Source organism: Rhineura floridana, chromosome 5 (assembly GCF_030035675.1).
Source record: "Rhineura floridana isolate rRhiFlo1 chromosome 5, rRhiFlo1.hap2, whole genome shotgun sequence".
Taxonomy (NCBI): domain Eukaryota; kingdom Metazoa; phylum Chordata; class Lepidosauria; order Squamata; family Rhineuridae; genus Rhineura; species Rhineura floridana.
Window position 1 is genome coordinate 157,744,961 of NC_084484.1, and position 14,881 is coordinate 157,759,841.

General features: G+C 42.4%; 1 protein-coding gene across 1 annotated transcript; it reads left to right on the top strand.

Moving 5' to 3' along the window:
• Positions 1 to 990: 990 nt before the first annotated feature.
• On the top strand, positions 991 to 13,190 carry EEF1AKMT1 (EEF1A lysine methyltransferase 1). Its single transcript, XM_061628582.1, has 5 exons — positions 991 to 1,484; positions 4,122 to 4,274; positions 5,856 to 5,938; positions 11,480 to 11,760; positions 13,021 to 13,190. The coding sequence occupies exons 2-5, from the start codon at positions 4,125 to 4,127 to the stop codon at positions 13,161 to 13,163; spliced, it is 657 nt and encodes a 218-aa protein (XP_061484566.1). The 5' UTR covers positions 991 to 1,484; positions 4,122 to 4,124; the 3' UTR covers positions 13,164 to 13,190.
• The last annotated feature ends 1,691 nt before the right edge of the window (positions 13,191 to 14,881 follow it).

The window sequence follows — 14,881 nt, forward strand, 5'->3', positions numbered from 1 at the left end:
ACATTTAGCTAGCTTGCTAATCAGAATATCATGGGGCACTTTGTCAAAAGCTTTGCTGAAGTCAAGATATATTATGTCCACAGCATTCCCACAGTCTACAGACTTTTTAATATAGCAAATCCATTCTTACATTCTTGGGATGGGATAGCAGCAGCCTGATTAATTTCAATGGCCCTAAATGTGGGCTTTTAAGAGGAAGTGTGTGTGGAAGTGCTGGGAATAATTCATCAAAGTTTGTAAGAAACAATGCTAGCTGCCTTACACGGCCTTTAAAATTGGAGATTTCTTACTCGTCATCTATAAAAAGACATCAGTAAGAACATTCCTATCACAGTATCTGGCCACTGAACAGAGATGCTTACACGTTCCAAATACAAACCAAGACCATGAAATGTAAGAGGCAGAGACACTTCTATGTGAACACAGTGACTAATTACAACAGCTCTAAGTCACACAATCTCATTAGATGTCTTACACCAATTTATAAGGTGGAACTGAGAGAGAAAACCTTTCTCAGAACTAAGGGTTCAGTCCTAAACTCACTCACCTGAGAGCAAGCCCCACTGAACTCAATGGGACTTACTTCCAAGTAAACCATAGGATTGTGCTGCAAGTCCCAAAGAAACCTCTCAGTCTGTAAAGCGACTCAAGCCTTCCTCTTTTTCTTTTCTCTTTTTTTTTTCTGTAACAGATGATTTATTTGAAATTTGTTAAAAACATGGGTGTAGTTGTCCAGGGGCAGTTGGGGGGTAGTAGACCCATTGTTTATTGGGGAACTGGGTCCCTATGTCTGAGCCAATCAGAGGGAAAAGAGATGAGCCAGCCATTGAGAAGACTGACTCCTAAGCAGGTCTGTTGTAGTGGGAGCGTGGACTCAAGGGACTGCAGCGAGAGCAAGGGAGAGGAGGGGAAGTGGAAAGGGGACGTGGCTGCGAGGGGTGTGGCATGACTCTCGTGAAGGGATCGTGCACTTCTGAATCTGCCCCTACACTACTGGTTACAAGAGAGAAAGCAGAACAAAGTTGCTGTCTATAGTTGATATCCCGCCCTGCCTTTCCTTTTTCTTTTCTCTTTCCCTCAGGTTTCACCCTACCTGCTCCAGCAGGCCATCCCTGCGTGCTTTTGCTCCCTTCTCCTTGTTACCGTATTTTATTTCTTCCTTGTCTTCTTCTCGTGCCCCCAAATCGATTGCCCTTCATCTGTGGGTTGGTTTTCTTTATCGATTTTGTACCTTTCATTGTGGCCGACCCTCTCCTGCAATATAAAGTATCAATTTAAAAATAAAATAAAAGGTGTAATAATAAACGTAGGCAGCGAGGTGAGAATCGGATTGCGGCTGAGGAAAAACGGGTGAAGAAAGCAACTGTTATTGTTGATGCGCGAGAGCCGAAGCTAGAGGGAGCTAGAGAGATCTCCCGGCCCGGCGGGCCTGCTCTTCGCGAGGAAAGGCGAGGGAGGCCGCGGGCGCAGAGGCCGCGCTGTGGGTGAGTGGAGTGGCTGGGAGCGGAAGAACGGAGGAAGGGCTGCCCAGGAGGGAAAGCGCCTCATGGAGTCCCGAAAGAGGGGAGCCCGTGCCGGGCAGCTCTCGGCGTCAGGCTGTTGCGTCTGAGGGGAGCTAGGCTGGAAGAAGGGGGAGGGTTGCGTCGGGAACGGTTGTGAGGAGGAGTCTCTGGATCCGCAGTATCGTGGAAGGGGTTGTGTGTGTTTGTGTTTTGTTGGGTGATCCGGCAAATATTGCTGTGGAGGTTTTTTTAAAAAATGTTTACTTTACCATTTCTTTCTTTATAACGATCAAATGTGTTGGTTTTTAGAGTTGCTCCGTGCCGCACTTCCCAACGTACTTCCTTTAAAAACTTGTGTCTGCAGTCAGTGGCAAGCTTGCTCTTTTAGCCAAAATTTCCTTACGCAATATTCATTGATTTACGATTAATAGTAGGAATGGTGTTTGGGGCATGCTGGCGAAGATAGCTAGCCCAATGTCCTTTTATTGCCCTGTCAAGGAAGGTGATGAAAGAACAGTAAAAGGGAGCACGTGAGCGGTAGCATAGTGGCCCTGGGCTCCTGCTGGAAGGAAGGGCGGGATATAAATCAAATAATAAATAAAATAATAAATAAAATAAATAAGTAAATTCAGAAGTGCAGAGGCCCTTCATGTCCTCACAGCTATGTCCCCTTTTCTATTTTTCCTCATCTCCCTTGCTCTCCCTGTCACTCCTGACTCCACTACATTACATCAGACTCACCTAGGAACCAATCAGCATGAAAGGGGAGGCTGTATGTTAGCTACTGAGAAGAGTCTTCTCAGTGGTCAATTCATCTCCTTTCACTCTGATTGGCTCATACATAGGGACCTGGCTGGGACCCTGCTTCCACCCTGATAATGAGTCTATGACCCCCCTGTGACCCCGGACAACTATACCTCTGCATGTGTCTACTGGGAAGAGTTAATAAAAAATGCTTCAAGAGTAGGATAAGCCCTCACACTGGTACCTTGCTTAGATCTGCAAATGTTAAGGATTGTTCTACACATTACATGGCATCAGTTTGCTTTTTCCCAGTATACAATTGACAGGAGGCTGCAGACAGTTTTCACTCTCTGGGTGTAGAGTTTTTGATATTGTGCCTCACTCATACATCTTTAGGTGTACACTTGAAAATGTAATGGGTGAAGTGGCTGTTAAGGTATGATGGCTTCCATATTCAAACTGCTTCGACTGGGGACGGAGAAGCTACAGCTCTCCTGGTATTGTTGGACTTCAAACTCCCACCAATCCCAACAAACATAGCCAATAGTCAGGGATGGTAGGAGTTGTAGTCCTACAAAATCTGGAGGGCCATAGCCTCTCCATCCCTGGCTGAGATAAAAAAATATTCACCCCAGGTAGGTTAAGCTGTAAAATAGTTTCTGGCCCATGAATTCATGGAGAATAAGTCTGTGAGCACATTAGTCTCCTACAACAAAGTGTTTCTATTGACCATACCTGGAGGGGCAACAGATTGATCTGCTGATCAGTTGCGAATTCTGTGTGAAGTTGAATTAAAAACAAATGCACTTGAGCTGATCCCACCAGGTTTTACAGTACAAAGGGGTAGGGTTTGACTACCATTGGGTCCCCATTTTCAGAAAACGGGTGGAGACGCACTGGAACCATCAGAACAGTAAGTGTGTCTGTACCCTGAGGCTATCAATGGCTACCAGCCACAGTGGCTGTCTTCTTCCTCCACTATTGGATGCAGTATACTTCTACATACCAGTTGCTGTGAATCAGAGGTGGAGAGAAGTCTGTTGCATTCAGATCCTACTTATGAGCTTTCTGTGGGCATCTGGTTAGCCACTGTGAGTACCGGATGCTGGACTAGATGGGTCATTGGCTTGATCTAGCAGGGCTCCTTGTATGGTCTTCTGTGAGTGGGGATTTGAGCCTGGATTTTCCGAGGCCTAGTCTTGACACTCCAACCACTATACAAAGTGAAAGAAATTGTGTCCAAACTGGTAATACTTTTCTGGTATTCACATAAGACCCAGAGTGGTGGTGAACCAGAGAAATACTTTTAAAACACTTGAGAAAAATAGCTGCTAGCATGCATTTGGCGTGTATGATATTAATCTATAAGAGATTTTTCATTATGAAGCACGTTTAACATAAATATACACCGCTGGAAGTCTGTAGACATAAAAACATGTTTCTTTGGGTGTAAGTGGCTGTGCTGATATTGGCTTGGAAGAAAATAGTAAGAAATACAGTTTAAACATAATAATTTTGCTTGACACCTTAAAAGTGAAATCAAAGTTCTCTTGCTCTTTTTTTCTACCAATTAAAATGTAGCTTCACCATGAAAATGAAAACTCCTTTTCTTTAAGGAAGATGTTTTGAGATGCTTATCAAAATGCTTTCTCTGGTGTCTGCTTCAATGTATAATGCTATATTGACAGTTAAAATGTCTGAAATTTAAAAGACTCCATTGCCCTGATTCCCAATTTGCTGGAAATGATAAAATGCTCTCTTCTCTTTGCCTCTCATGGTAAAGAAATTTAGTTTTACTGCCAGTCCATGTATCTTTTGAAGATTCTTGTTAATTGACAAAGGGGTTGTTTTGTTTTTGATTTGATTTGCATCTAGAAAATGAGTGACAATGATGATGATGTTCCTCAGCTTTCATTCGAAGCCTTATCTGCTCTACAGGAGTTATATATTGAGCAACAGCAGAGAGAAGACATTAAGACAACAGAAAGATTTAATAACTATTCTTTTGGCTCAGTAGAAGAGAACTGGGTAAGCAGATGCATTTTGACTAATATACATTTAGTGATAGCACCATATAGAGTGATACAGGATCACACAATGCAGGAGAAAATAGTGAGAGCTTCCCAACAGGAGAGCCAAATAACATCTGAATATACCATAACTGTTACAACTCGAATGCAATTTTTTTACTTTGTTTTGACTCTAAATCAGCTTGCTGTATTGAGAGACAGAAGTACACCTACCAGTATGGAGGATGTAAATGTTGGGAAAACAAATCCTCTATGCTGGTGGCTGTACCTCTGTTTGTTAGACGCAGTCTCTTTCGGTATAGTTCATCATTCCATTGATTATCTTGTTTCTAATGGGAAACTCCCAGTTCAGGAACTTGGGAGAGAAATCTCTTTTCCTTCAGTGAAAAAATTAAGTGCAACCCAAGACCTAATTTAATACTAAGAAACAAAGTTATCCTTGCCTTAGCTTTTCTCTACCTAACCTGTACTTCCCCATTTTTCTCTTGGCTGATAATAGGTTGTGAACTGGCTATTTGGAGGACGGGGAGCCAAGAGAAGAGCCAGAAAAATCTTACTTGCATCTCTGGTCTCAATTGGGGACACAAATTCTCATCCTTATTTCTTCCAAGCATCGAACATGCAAACCTCCCCACCCACCTGCACTACTATTTGTTTTCCATTCTAGTTTCCCTGCTCACTTCTCTTGGCTGATCTCTTGGCTCCTAGTTTCTGATGGATCAAATAATTCTAACTCGCACACCTGTCCTTATTTTAAATACTGAGCACAGAGTATGAATTGTTGCCATGAATGTATTCATGAATGTGTGCCCACTATTGGTTTCTTATTAAAAAATAAAAATAAAATATAATCTAAACATGTGAATTAATTTTCTAGATTCTGTTCTTACCTTGTAGACATCTAACTAGATTTCCCCAGTAATTCAGTAAGAACTATTTCACTCTAATAAAAAGAGTGAAACATGAATTTACAGAATTAGAAGGAGACTTTTGAGAAGTAACTTTTCCACTCTCAACAAATTGTTCAGAGTTTAGGAACGGCAGGTAAAATTGTTCATATGGATGGAAAACATAGTCCCCAATAGTACTGCTGATGTTATGTGTCCATTATAGCTGTATCTCCTGCCACATCCAACAGCTGACATGTAACTCCTGCTGCTGCTGCTGTTCCTCCTCCTCCTCTCTGTCCCTTCTGCAGCCTCCACACTCAGTACTGACTGCTCAGTCCATTGCATCTCATCTTCTTCCTTCCACAATCCTACCTTTCAAGGATCTCTACCTTGATAACTACGTGTTGTGTCCCCTTTTTCTTCTGTGTCCTGTCTACTTTAGGGGACAATGGTATGGAAAGTAAAAAGGACGCGACTATTGAATATTTGCAGTGTTGGCCATCTGTAGTGCTGCCTTAGGCTTCTTTGGGAGGAAGGATGGGATATAATAAATACATAAATGGTCATGAACTTTATTTTGTTTAGTTGTCTTGTACGTTTCCCCCCATTCTGTTACTCAGTGCAAGCTAAGTAGGCATATACTATATAAGAAAAGTATATTACTGATATTTGTGCTTGATTACTCCCAGCAACTGAGCCAGTTTTGGTATGATGCTGAAACTGCACTCCATTTAGCTAACGAGGCTACAAGAGCAGTTGGAAGAGGTGGCAGGTAAGTTTTAAAAATTAAGCAATGAGTTTTCTTCTTTCTGAAAATGTTATGTGTGTTATGTGCCTTCAAGTCGATTATGACTTATGACGACCCTATGAATCGGCAACCTCCAATAGCATTTGTTATAAACCACCCTGTTCAGATCTTGTAAGATCAACAAAATATTGTTAGAATACTGTTTTCTAGTTTTTCATAGTACATTAATATATCAACAGTTGAGCAGCATACAACTATAATATGCCTGACCACTGTAGTTCAGGCACTGGTGGCTTCAAGATTGGATTACTGCAATGAACTATGTGGAGTTTCCTTGTGCTTGACCCAGAAACTGCAGTTAGTGCAGAATACTGCAGCATGGTTGCTGACAGTAATGAGAGCCTGCTAGCATATAACACTTCTGCTCAGAGATCTGCATTGGTTGCAGATTTGTTACTGGATCAAGTTCAAGATCTCACTATTAGTATATAAAGCCGTTAACAGGTTGGGACCAGTTTACTTGCAGGATTGCTTTACCCCATTTGTGCCCACTCAACCACATTGATCTACAGAACTGGTACTGTTACAGGTGCCACATAATACTCACTCTGCACTTGTAACAAATCATTCTGTTTGGCAGCACCTACACTTTGGTACTCCCTGCTAGTTAACATCAGGCAGGTGCCTCCACTGTATGTTATCATACTTTGGACGCATAATGAGAAGACATGATTCACTAGAAAAGACAATAATGCTGGGAAAAACAGCAGGGAGTAGAAAAAGAGGAGGCCAAACAAGAGATGGATTGATTCTATAAAGGAAGCCACAGACCTGAACTTACAAGATCTGAACAGAGAGGTTCACGACAGATGCTCTTGGAGGTTGCTGATTCATAGGGTCGCCATAAGTCGTAATGGACTTGAAGGCACGTAACAACAACAATTTGTGTAAAATTGCTATGCAAAAGCAGTCTTCAAGTTGTCACAAAAATATGTTTCAGACAAGTTCTACATTAAAAGTGTTTAACATATATATGAAGCCCTTGGGAGCGGTCATCAGGAGATTGGGGGCAAGGTGTGAACAGTATGCTGATGATACCCAGCTCTTTTTCTCTTTTGCAACTGAATCAGGAGAGGCTGTGCAAGCCCAGGACTGGTCCCTGGACTCGGTAGTGGGCTGGATGAGGGCCAATAAACTGAGTCTGAATCCTAGCAAGTGGTACGCACTATGGGTTGGTGGTTCCCAAGTTTGGATAATTGGCCAGTTACCTGCTTTGGATGGGGTCATACTTCCTCTGAAAGAGCAGAACCGTAGTCTGGGGTGCTCCTGGATCCATCTTCGTCGGTAGAGGCCCAGGTGACCTCCGTGGCTAGGAGTGCCTTTTACCAGCTTCAGTTCGTACCTCCGTGGCTAGGAGTGCCTTTTACCAGCTTCAGTTCGTAAGATAGCTGCAGACGTTTCTTGACCGGGATAGTGTTGACCCATTAGGCCTGGTTGTTTCCCATCAAGTCTGAAAGTCTTGAAATCTGTAGCTAGAAGGAGTTATGTCTTTGCTGGCGTGAGAGCAGACAATCCAAGGCCAGCCGTTGCCATGGTAATGGGAGATAACAGCTGGGAAAGTTGTAACAGCCTGCTGTTAGTTCTTCCTTCCTTTAAGCTTTAAGCCATAATGTCTAATAAAGACTCTTAACCTGATCTACTGCCTCTGTGAAGCTTCTTGCTCAACTTAACTCCAACGTAACGTATGCTGTTCACGCAACAACGCTCACACATCAACAGGGTTATGGGCCCATATCCACAGCACGTTACACAGGAGTAAGTGGCTGGTCTGAATGGCAGACGGAAATCCAGAGGGCAGCTTGATTGATTGTGCCAGACAGAGGTGAGCAGAGATGGCTGCTGTAAACATGTCTGGAGGCTTGCCGATGGAACGACTTAATGAAAAGAATTATGGCAGTTGGAAGCCAAGGATGCGCGCTTTGCTGATAAAAGAGGATTTATGGGAAGCTATTGAAGGTACACCCCCTGCACCCCTTTCAGTGGCTTGGGTACGGAACGATGAGAGGGCGCAGGCTTTTATTGCTCTGGCTCTATCCGACTCTCAACTGCTACACATGAGAGATGTTACAAACGCCAAACAGATGTGGGACGTGTTGGAAGGCCTTCATGTGCAACAGACCGCGGGATCTAAATTGTGTTTGGCACGGAAGCTGTACCAGATGCGCTTCACGGGTGAGTGCGACATGAGTGAGCATCTCACGGAATTCAGGCGCCTATTTGCTGAGTTGCAGGATCGAGGCATGGAACACTCTGTCCTTCAGAAGACCTATCTGATCCTGGCTTCACTCGATGGGACTTGGAATAATTTTGTCATGGGAATTGAAGCCATGCCCGATGGGGGGCTGAATGTAGCTTTTATTGAAGAACAGCTGACCTAAGAATGGCAGCGGAGACAAGAGGAGGCGAAAAGTGCCGTGCCGAAGGAGGCTGTCGGAAGCAAGCAGGATTACAAGCAGGAGCAGCAGCGGCTAAAGGCTTGTTATGGCTGCGGAGCTCGTGGGCATCTTCAGCGGGACTGTGCAGCCAAGCACAATTCCAGGGACGGAGGCTGGAAGACGCATAGCGGCAGTGTGAACTTTGTTTGTAAACAGAAGTCTCAAGATTTAGGACCTGTTGACTGGATTCTTGACAGTGGTGCGAGCCATATATTAATCAAAGACAGGAGTTTGTTTTACACGTTTACAGATGAGCAGGACTTTGTGCAACTAGTGGATGGATCGCAGAAGAATGTGGAGGCTCGAGGACTGGTGAGGTTTGATAAACTTGGAATACTGTCAGATTGTTTGTTTGTACCAGAACTGTCTCATAACATATTGTCTGTGAGAAAACTGACCAGTTGTGGGTTTTCAGTGTTGTTTGACAGAGACAAATGTTATGTAATGAGGGGAGATCAAGTGTGCTTGCAGGGAAGCCTGAATGATTCCCAGTTTGTAATAAAAAGCAGTCAAGCAGGGTGTGCTGTGTTAAACGCTGAGGCACAGATACATCAAGGCTGTGTCCATGAATGGCATCAGAGGCTGGGGCATGCAAACTTTGACACGATTAAGAAAACCCCTATGCATAGTGAAAACATGCGGTTGAAAGACTGTGGGCAGTTAATAATGGATTGTGATGCTTGCCATAAAGCAAAAATGACAATTGCACCAATAAACCGGGAGGCTGAGAGAACCACAACAGCTCCCTATCAGCTAGTTCATGTTGATTTATCAGGGCCAATAAACACTTCACGAGGAGGTGCGAGATTCTTTTTGGTAATCGTAGATGATTTTTCTAGATACACTAATCTTTATTTGCTCAAGCATAAAAGTGAAGCAGAGCAGAAGCTGAAACTGTTCATTAAGAGAATCGAAACTCAACACGGCATCACGGTGGGGGCTATACACTCAGACCAGGGGGAGGAATTCATGGGTAAAGCATTGCATGAAGTGCTTGCAAGTAAGAAAATAGCACTTAAACCTTCCAACGGAACTGCTGAGAGAAAAAATAGGAAGCAATGAGAGCCATGTTAATGGATTCCAGTTTGGGGAATTCTTTCTGGGCAGAGGCAATTCTGTATGCGAATTACATTCACAACAGGGTGTTAGACAGTGCCATTGGAATGTCACCTTATGAGAAACTCACTGGGAGAAAGCCGAAATTGCAACACATTCAGAAATTCGGGGCACGTTGCTGGGTACACATTCCACAGGGAAAAAGAAGAGGCAAACTTGCACCCAGAGCACAACAAGGATTTGTTTTGGGATTTCAGAATGCATATTTCAGAGTTTGGTTACCAGAAACACAGCAATTAATTCTGAGCAGAAGCATTAAAGTTGCTGAAAAGCCTTGGGATCAAAGGCAAACAGTCATTCTTACAGGATCAGCTGACACACAAGCACAAACATTTAAACCAAACCTTGACATAAAAGTGGAAGGCACACAAATTCCTCTTAGGGATGCATTAAATGAACTCATTTGTGGGAAACGGAGATCAAAGAAACGCAAGGCTGAGGAAATGGAATTTCCTGATCAAGCTGTGCCAAGTACCAGGTCAAACGGGGGGGTGGGGGGGCTGAGAGAGCAGGAACTCCAGTTCCTTTGAGACGCTCTACAAGAGCGAACATTGGCAAACCGCCTGAAAGATTTACTGTGGGGGTAATTACCAGCCCAGGTATGAATAAACAGGTTGAGATGGATCCAGAAACACTATATTTGACCTGTGTTCAGCCAAAGTTTGATTGAATAAAGTTTTAGCTAAATGTACAGAGATGTTCTGAAATGTACTGAAATGTAAACTGGATCTGTATGATGCAATGTATTGAAATGTATTACCTTTGTATTGTTGAAATGTATTGCTGAGCTTTATTTGTAATTGACAGACATGATGGGAAAAGGGGGACATGTTGACCCATTAGGCCTGGTTGTTTTCCATCAAGTCTGAAAGTCTTGAAATCTGTAGCTAGAAGGAGTTATGTCTTTGCTGGCCTGAGAGCAGACAATCCAAGGCCAGCCGTTGCCATGGTAATGGGAGATAACAGCTGGGAAAGTTGTAACAGCCTGCTGTTAGTTCTTCCTTCCTTCTTCTGTGTCTTGTCTCTGAACTGAGAGCTTCTCCTTGAAGGGGGGGGAAACTCTACATGTAATCTACCTTTAAGCTTTAAGCCATAATGTCTAATAAGGACTCTTAACCTGATCTACTGCCTCTGTGAAGCTTCTTGCTCAACTTAACTCCAACGTAACGTATGCTGTTCACGCAACAACGCTCACACATCAACAGATAGCTGCTGTTGTCCATGCACTGGTAACCTCCAGGCTGGATTACTGTAATGCGCTCTGTGTGGGGCTACACTTGAGGTTGGTCTGGAAGCTGTAGCTCATGCAAAATGCAGCAGCGAGACTGCTCACTGGGGCAGGGTATCACCAACATGTCACCCTGCTGCTGAAAGAATTGCACTGGGTGCCCATTAGCTACCGTGCTAAGTTCAAGGTTCTAGTTTTGGTGTATAGCGTGGGACCAGGATACCTGAAAGATTGTCTTACCCCTTATATACCCAGTCGATCACTGCGCTCTGCAGGTGAGGGTCTCCTGTAGATACCATTTTATCAGGAGGCCCGTTCTGCATAGCATAGGAGATGGACCTTTTAGTGTAGTGGCACCTACCCATTGGAATTCCCTCCCCTTAAATATTAGACAGGCGCTATTTCTGTTATCTTTTCGGCTCCTACTAAAGCCCTTCCTCATTCAACAAGCCTTTTAAGTGGAGACCATATCCCAGTCTGCGTCTGTGTTGGAATTGCTTTTTAAGATGTTTTTAAAGCATTCTTTAAAAAGATATTTTTAAAGAAGTTTTGTTTTAATATATTTTAAAGTCTATTTTTATGATGTTTTAGAGTGTTTTAGTGTTTTTGTTTGCTGCCTGGGCTCCTACTGGAAGGGCAGGATATAAATTTTATAAATAAATAAATAAAATATTTTATATCTGTACTATCTGAACCTTTTCTTTATTTGTCTCTTTATATTTTCAGAATAGCATGTGTTAGTGCACCCAGCGTTTATCAAAAACTGAAAGAGCAGGATAACAAAGATTTTTCAACGTGTATATTGGAGTATGACCAAAGATTTTCTGTGTATGGAGCTGAATATGTTCTGTATGATTACAACAATCCTCTGAATCTTCCAGCTAGCCTCACAGCACACAGTTTTGACATTGTCATAGCAGATCCACCCTACTTGTCTGAAGAGTGTCTTAGAAAAACTGCAGAAACCATAAAATTCTTAACTAAAGGAAAGATTCTGCTTTGTACAGGTATAAGCATTGCAACAGCAGTTCCTAATATATTATTATCTATATTATAGTTTCTGCATTAATGTTAAATTATAATGCTCATGACCTTGGACAGTATCTTGAGAAAAAGGACTGCATTGGGAGTTTGGGAAACAGTTATCCTGGAGTTGGTGTGCATTTTCTGAACAAAGATGCATACAATGGCTGCTATAGGAGTTGAATCACATTGTACCAACATAGATCATGTATACTAGCTAGTGGTTTTAAAATGAATAAATCAGTCCAAATTGTTTAGTCATGTTGTATACGGTTTTTTTTCTCTTTAGAATTATGCCTGTTTAGACATAAGTTTGTTTCGCCCTGTCTGTACATGTACAAGGATACAGAGTAAGAACATTTATTTGAAAGCTGAGACTGCAATCCTATGCACACTTGCAAGTCCTTTAGAACAAAGTGGGACTTACGTTGAGTAAAGCATTTATTTAAGGATTTATACCCCTCTCTTCCAACAAGTTCCCAGAGCAGCTTACAAAGAAATAACATTAAAACAACACAGTTTAAAACAGGGTGCATAGAAGCAGTCAGCAGAAATAAATTCAAACAGCATAAAAATAATCGGCAGAGAGAAAAAAGCCTGGGAAAATAAAAAGGCACCAAAATGACATCAAGGTAGGCACCAGGCAAGCCTCCCTGGAGAGGGCATTTTGGAGTTGTGGAATCACCCGCAAGGTCTTTTCTCTGTTACATAGTAACTGTTCCAGCATAGGGCTGTAACAAGGGTTCAGAACTTTCCAGAATCCAGGAGCTGGTGGATGCTGGGCAAAGTAGTGTTTCTCCATGAGACAGAAAGTAAATGTCTGTGTCGTTCAGTTAGTAGTTATAAATATTCATAAATGTATAACTGAATACATTGCAGAGCTCAAGTAGTTTAAAGACATGCAATCATACAAGGTCATCCATATGTGTTCCGTGGATGATCTTGGTGAGATACAGATAATGTATTTTATAATCTAAGAGATGCTATCTGTATCTCAGCAGGATCATTCACTCTCCCCCCTATGGATTACCTTGTAAACCTCTTCATAACAAGCTAATTCTCAGTTCAATAGGAAGCCCACAATAATAAATATGAGTTTCTGTCATTTATATCACCTTTGTGCCCTGCTTCTGGGTTTCAGAAAAGGATATAGTTGGTCACTGTTGAAAAGAGGATAGACCTGCAATTGAGTTCTTAGGTTTTTTTGTTCCACAAAGACACTATATTTTGTTTTTCTGCTTCAGGTGCCGTTATGGAAGAATATGCTGCGAAGTATCTTGGTGTGAAGATGTGCAAGTTTATTCCAAAACATACTCGAAACCTAGCCAATGAATTTCGATGTTATGTGAATTATGACTCAGGACTAGATTCTGATTATGTATCTTGACATCACTCATAAAGAATTGGCAAAATATTTCAGTCTGGGCCTTTTTTTCTTCTCAGGAGGTGTGAATATTTGTCATTGGTTTTTTGATATTCCACAGTTTTTGTGCTAATGTGATGGGGGTGCTGTGATGAGAGGAGGGGATGGAGCAAGTGAGATATTTTATTTATGTATTTATTTATTATTTGATTTATATCCCACCCTTCCTCCCAGTAGTAGCCCAGAGATGAAGATATGGGATGGATGCAGTGATTTTGGATTGTCTTTCTCTCACCAAAACGCATCCTATGTGTAACCTCCCTGGTAGACTGGGAATGCCGTGGAGATAATATATCTTGACTTCAGCAAAGCTTTTGACAAAGTGCTTATATTCTGATTAGCAAGCTAGCTAAATGTAGGCTGGATGGAACAACTATCAGGTGGATCCACAGTTGGCTACAGAATCGTACTCAAAAAGCGCTTATCAATGGTTCCTTCTCAAACTGGAAGAAGGTAATGAGTGGGGTACCACAGGGCTCAGTCCTGGGCCTAGTGCTCCTCAACATTTTTATTAATGACTTGGATGAGGAGATGCAGGGAACGCTTATCAAATTTGCAGATGACACAAAATTGGAAGGGATAAACAATACCCTGGAAGACAGAACAAAATTCAAATTTATCTTGACAGGCTGGAGCACTGGGCTGAAAACAACAGAATGAAATTTAACAGGGTAAGTGCACAGTTCTACACCTAGGAAAAAGAAACCAAATGCATAGTTATAAGATGGAGGATACTTGGCTCAGCAATACTACATGCGGGAAGAATCAAGGAATTGTTGTTGATCACAAGCTGAATATGAGCCAACAGTGCGATGTGGTTGCAAAAAAAGGCAATGCTATTTTGGACTGCATTTATAGTTTCCAAATTGCATGAAGTACTAGTTCCCCTCTATTCAGCATTGGACAGGGCTCATCTTGAGTACTGCCTCCAGTTCTGGATACCACACTTTTGAAGGATGCAGACAAACTGGAACAAGTTCAGAGGACAGCAAGAAGGAGGATCAGGGGACTGGAAACAAACCCCTGTGAGGAGAAACTGAAAGAACTGGCCATGTTTAGGCTTGAGAAGGGAAGACTAAGGGGGAGATATGTTAGTACTCTTCAAGTACTTGAAAGGTGGCACACAGAGGAGGGCCAGAATCTCTTCTCAATCACCCCAGAGTGCAGGACACGGAATAATGGGCTCAAGTTACAGGAAGCCAGATTTTGGCTGAACATCAGGAAAAACTGCCTAACTGTTAGAGCAGTATGACAGGCAAACCAAGGGAGGTGGTGGGCTCTCCAATACTGGAGGCATTTTAAGAGGCAGCGGGACAGCGGCCTGTCAGGTATAAGTTGGATTCCTGCATTGAGCAGGGAGTTGGACTTGATTGCCTCATAGGCCCTTTCCAACTCTGCTGTTCTATGATTCTGTATTCTGCCAACCAAACTGACAGGTCTGACCTATCTCTTTTATAATCTTTTATAATGGGCAACTGAGGCTAAGAACAAATAACTTTTTAAAGGTCCTCTTCATGAGTTCACAGTAAGCATGAATCTGAACTCCAGCACTCTGTCCTTTGAACCATGCTAGTGTCTTTCACATATTAGCATTTGCAAAGTTTTCGGTTTGGTACTAACCAAAACTCAGTTTCAAAATTGTTTGTCCTTTTGAGTAAAGCTGGTGCTTAACTCTTATTTCT

What these genes read in the sequence shown, in the direction of transcription:
- EEF1AKMT1 (XM_061628582.1), top strand. Translation starts at nt 4,125, where the DNA reads ATGAGTGACAATGATGATGATGTTCCTCAGCTTTCATTCGAAGCCTTA. An exon ending in GCAGTTGGAAGAGGTGGCAG is followed by an intron (nt 5,939 to 11,479) that starts GTAAGTTTTAAA and finishes TTATATTTTCAG; the next exon opens with AATAGCATGTGTTAGTGCAC. An exon ending in AAAGATTCTGCTTTGTACAG is followed by an intron (nt 11,761 to 13,020) that starts GTATAAGCATTG and finishes TTTCTGCTTCAG; the next exon opens with GTGCCGTTATGGAAGAATAT.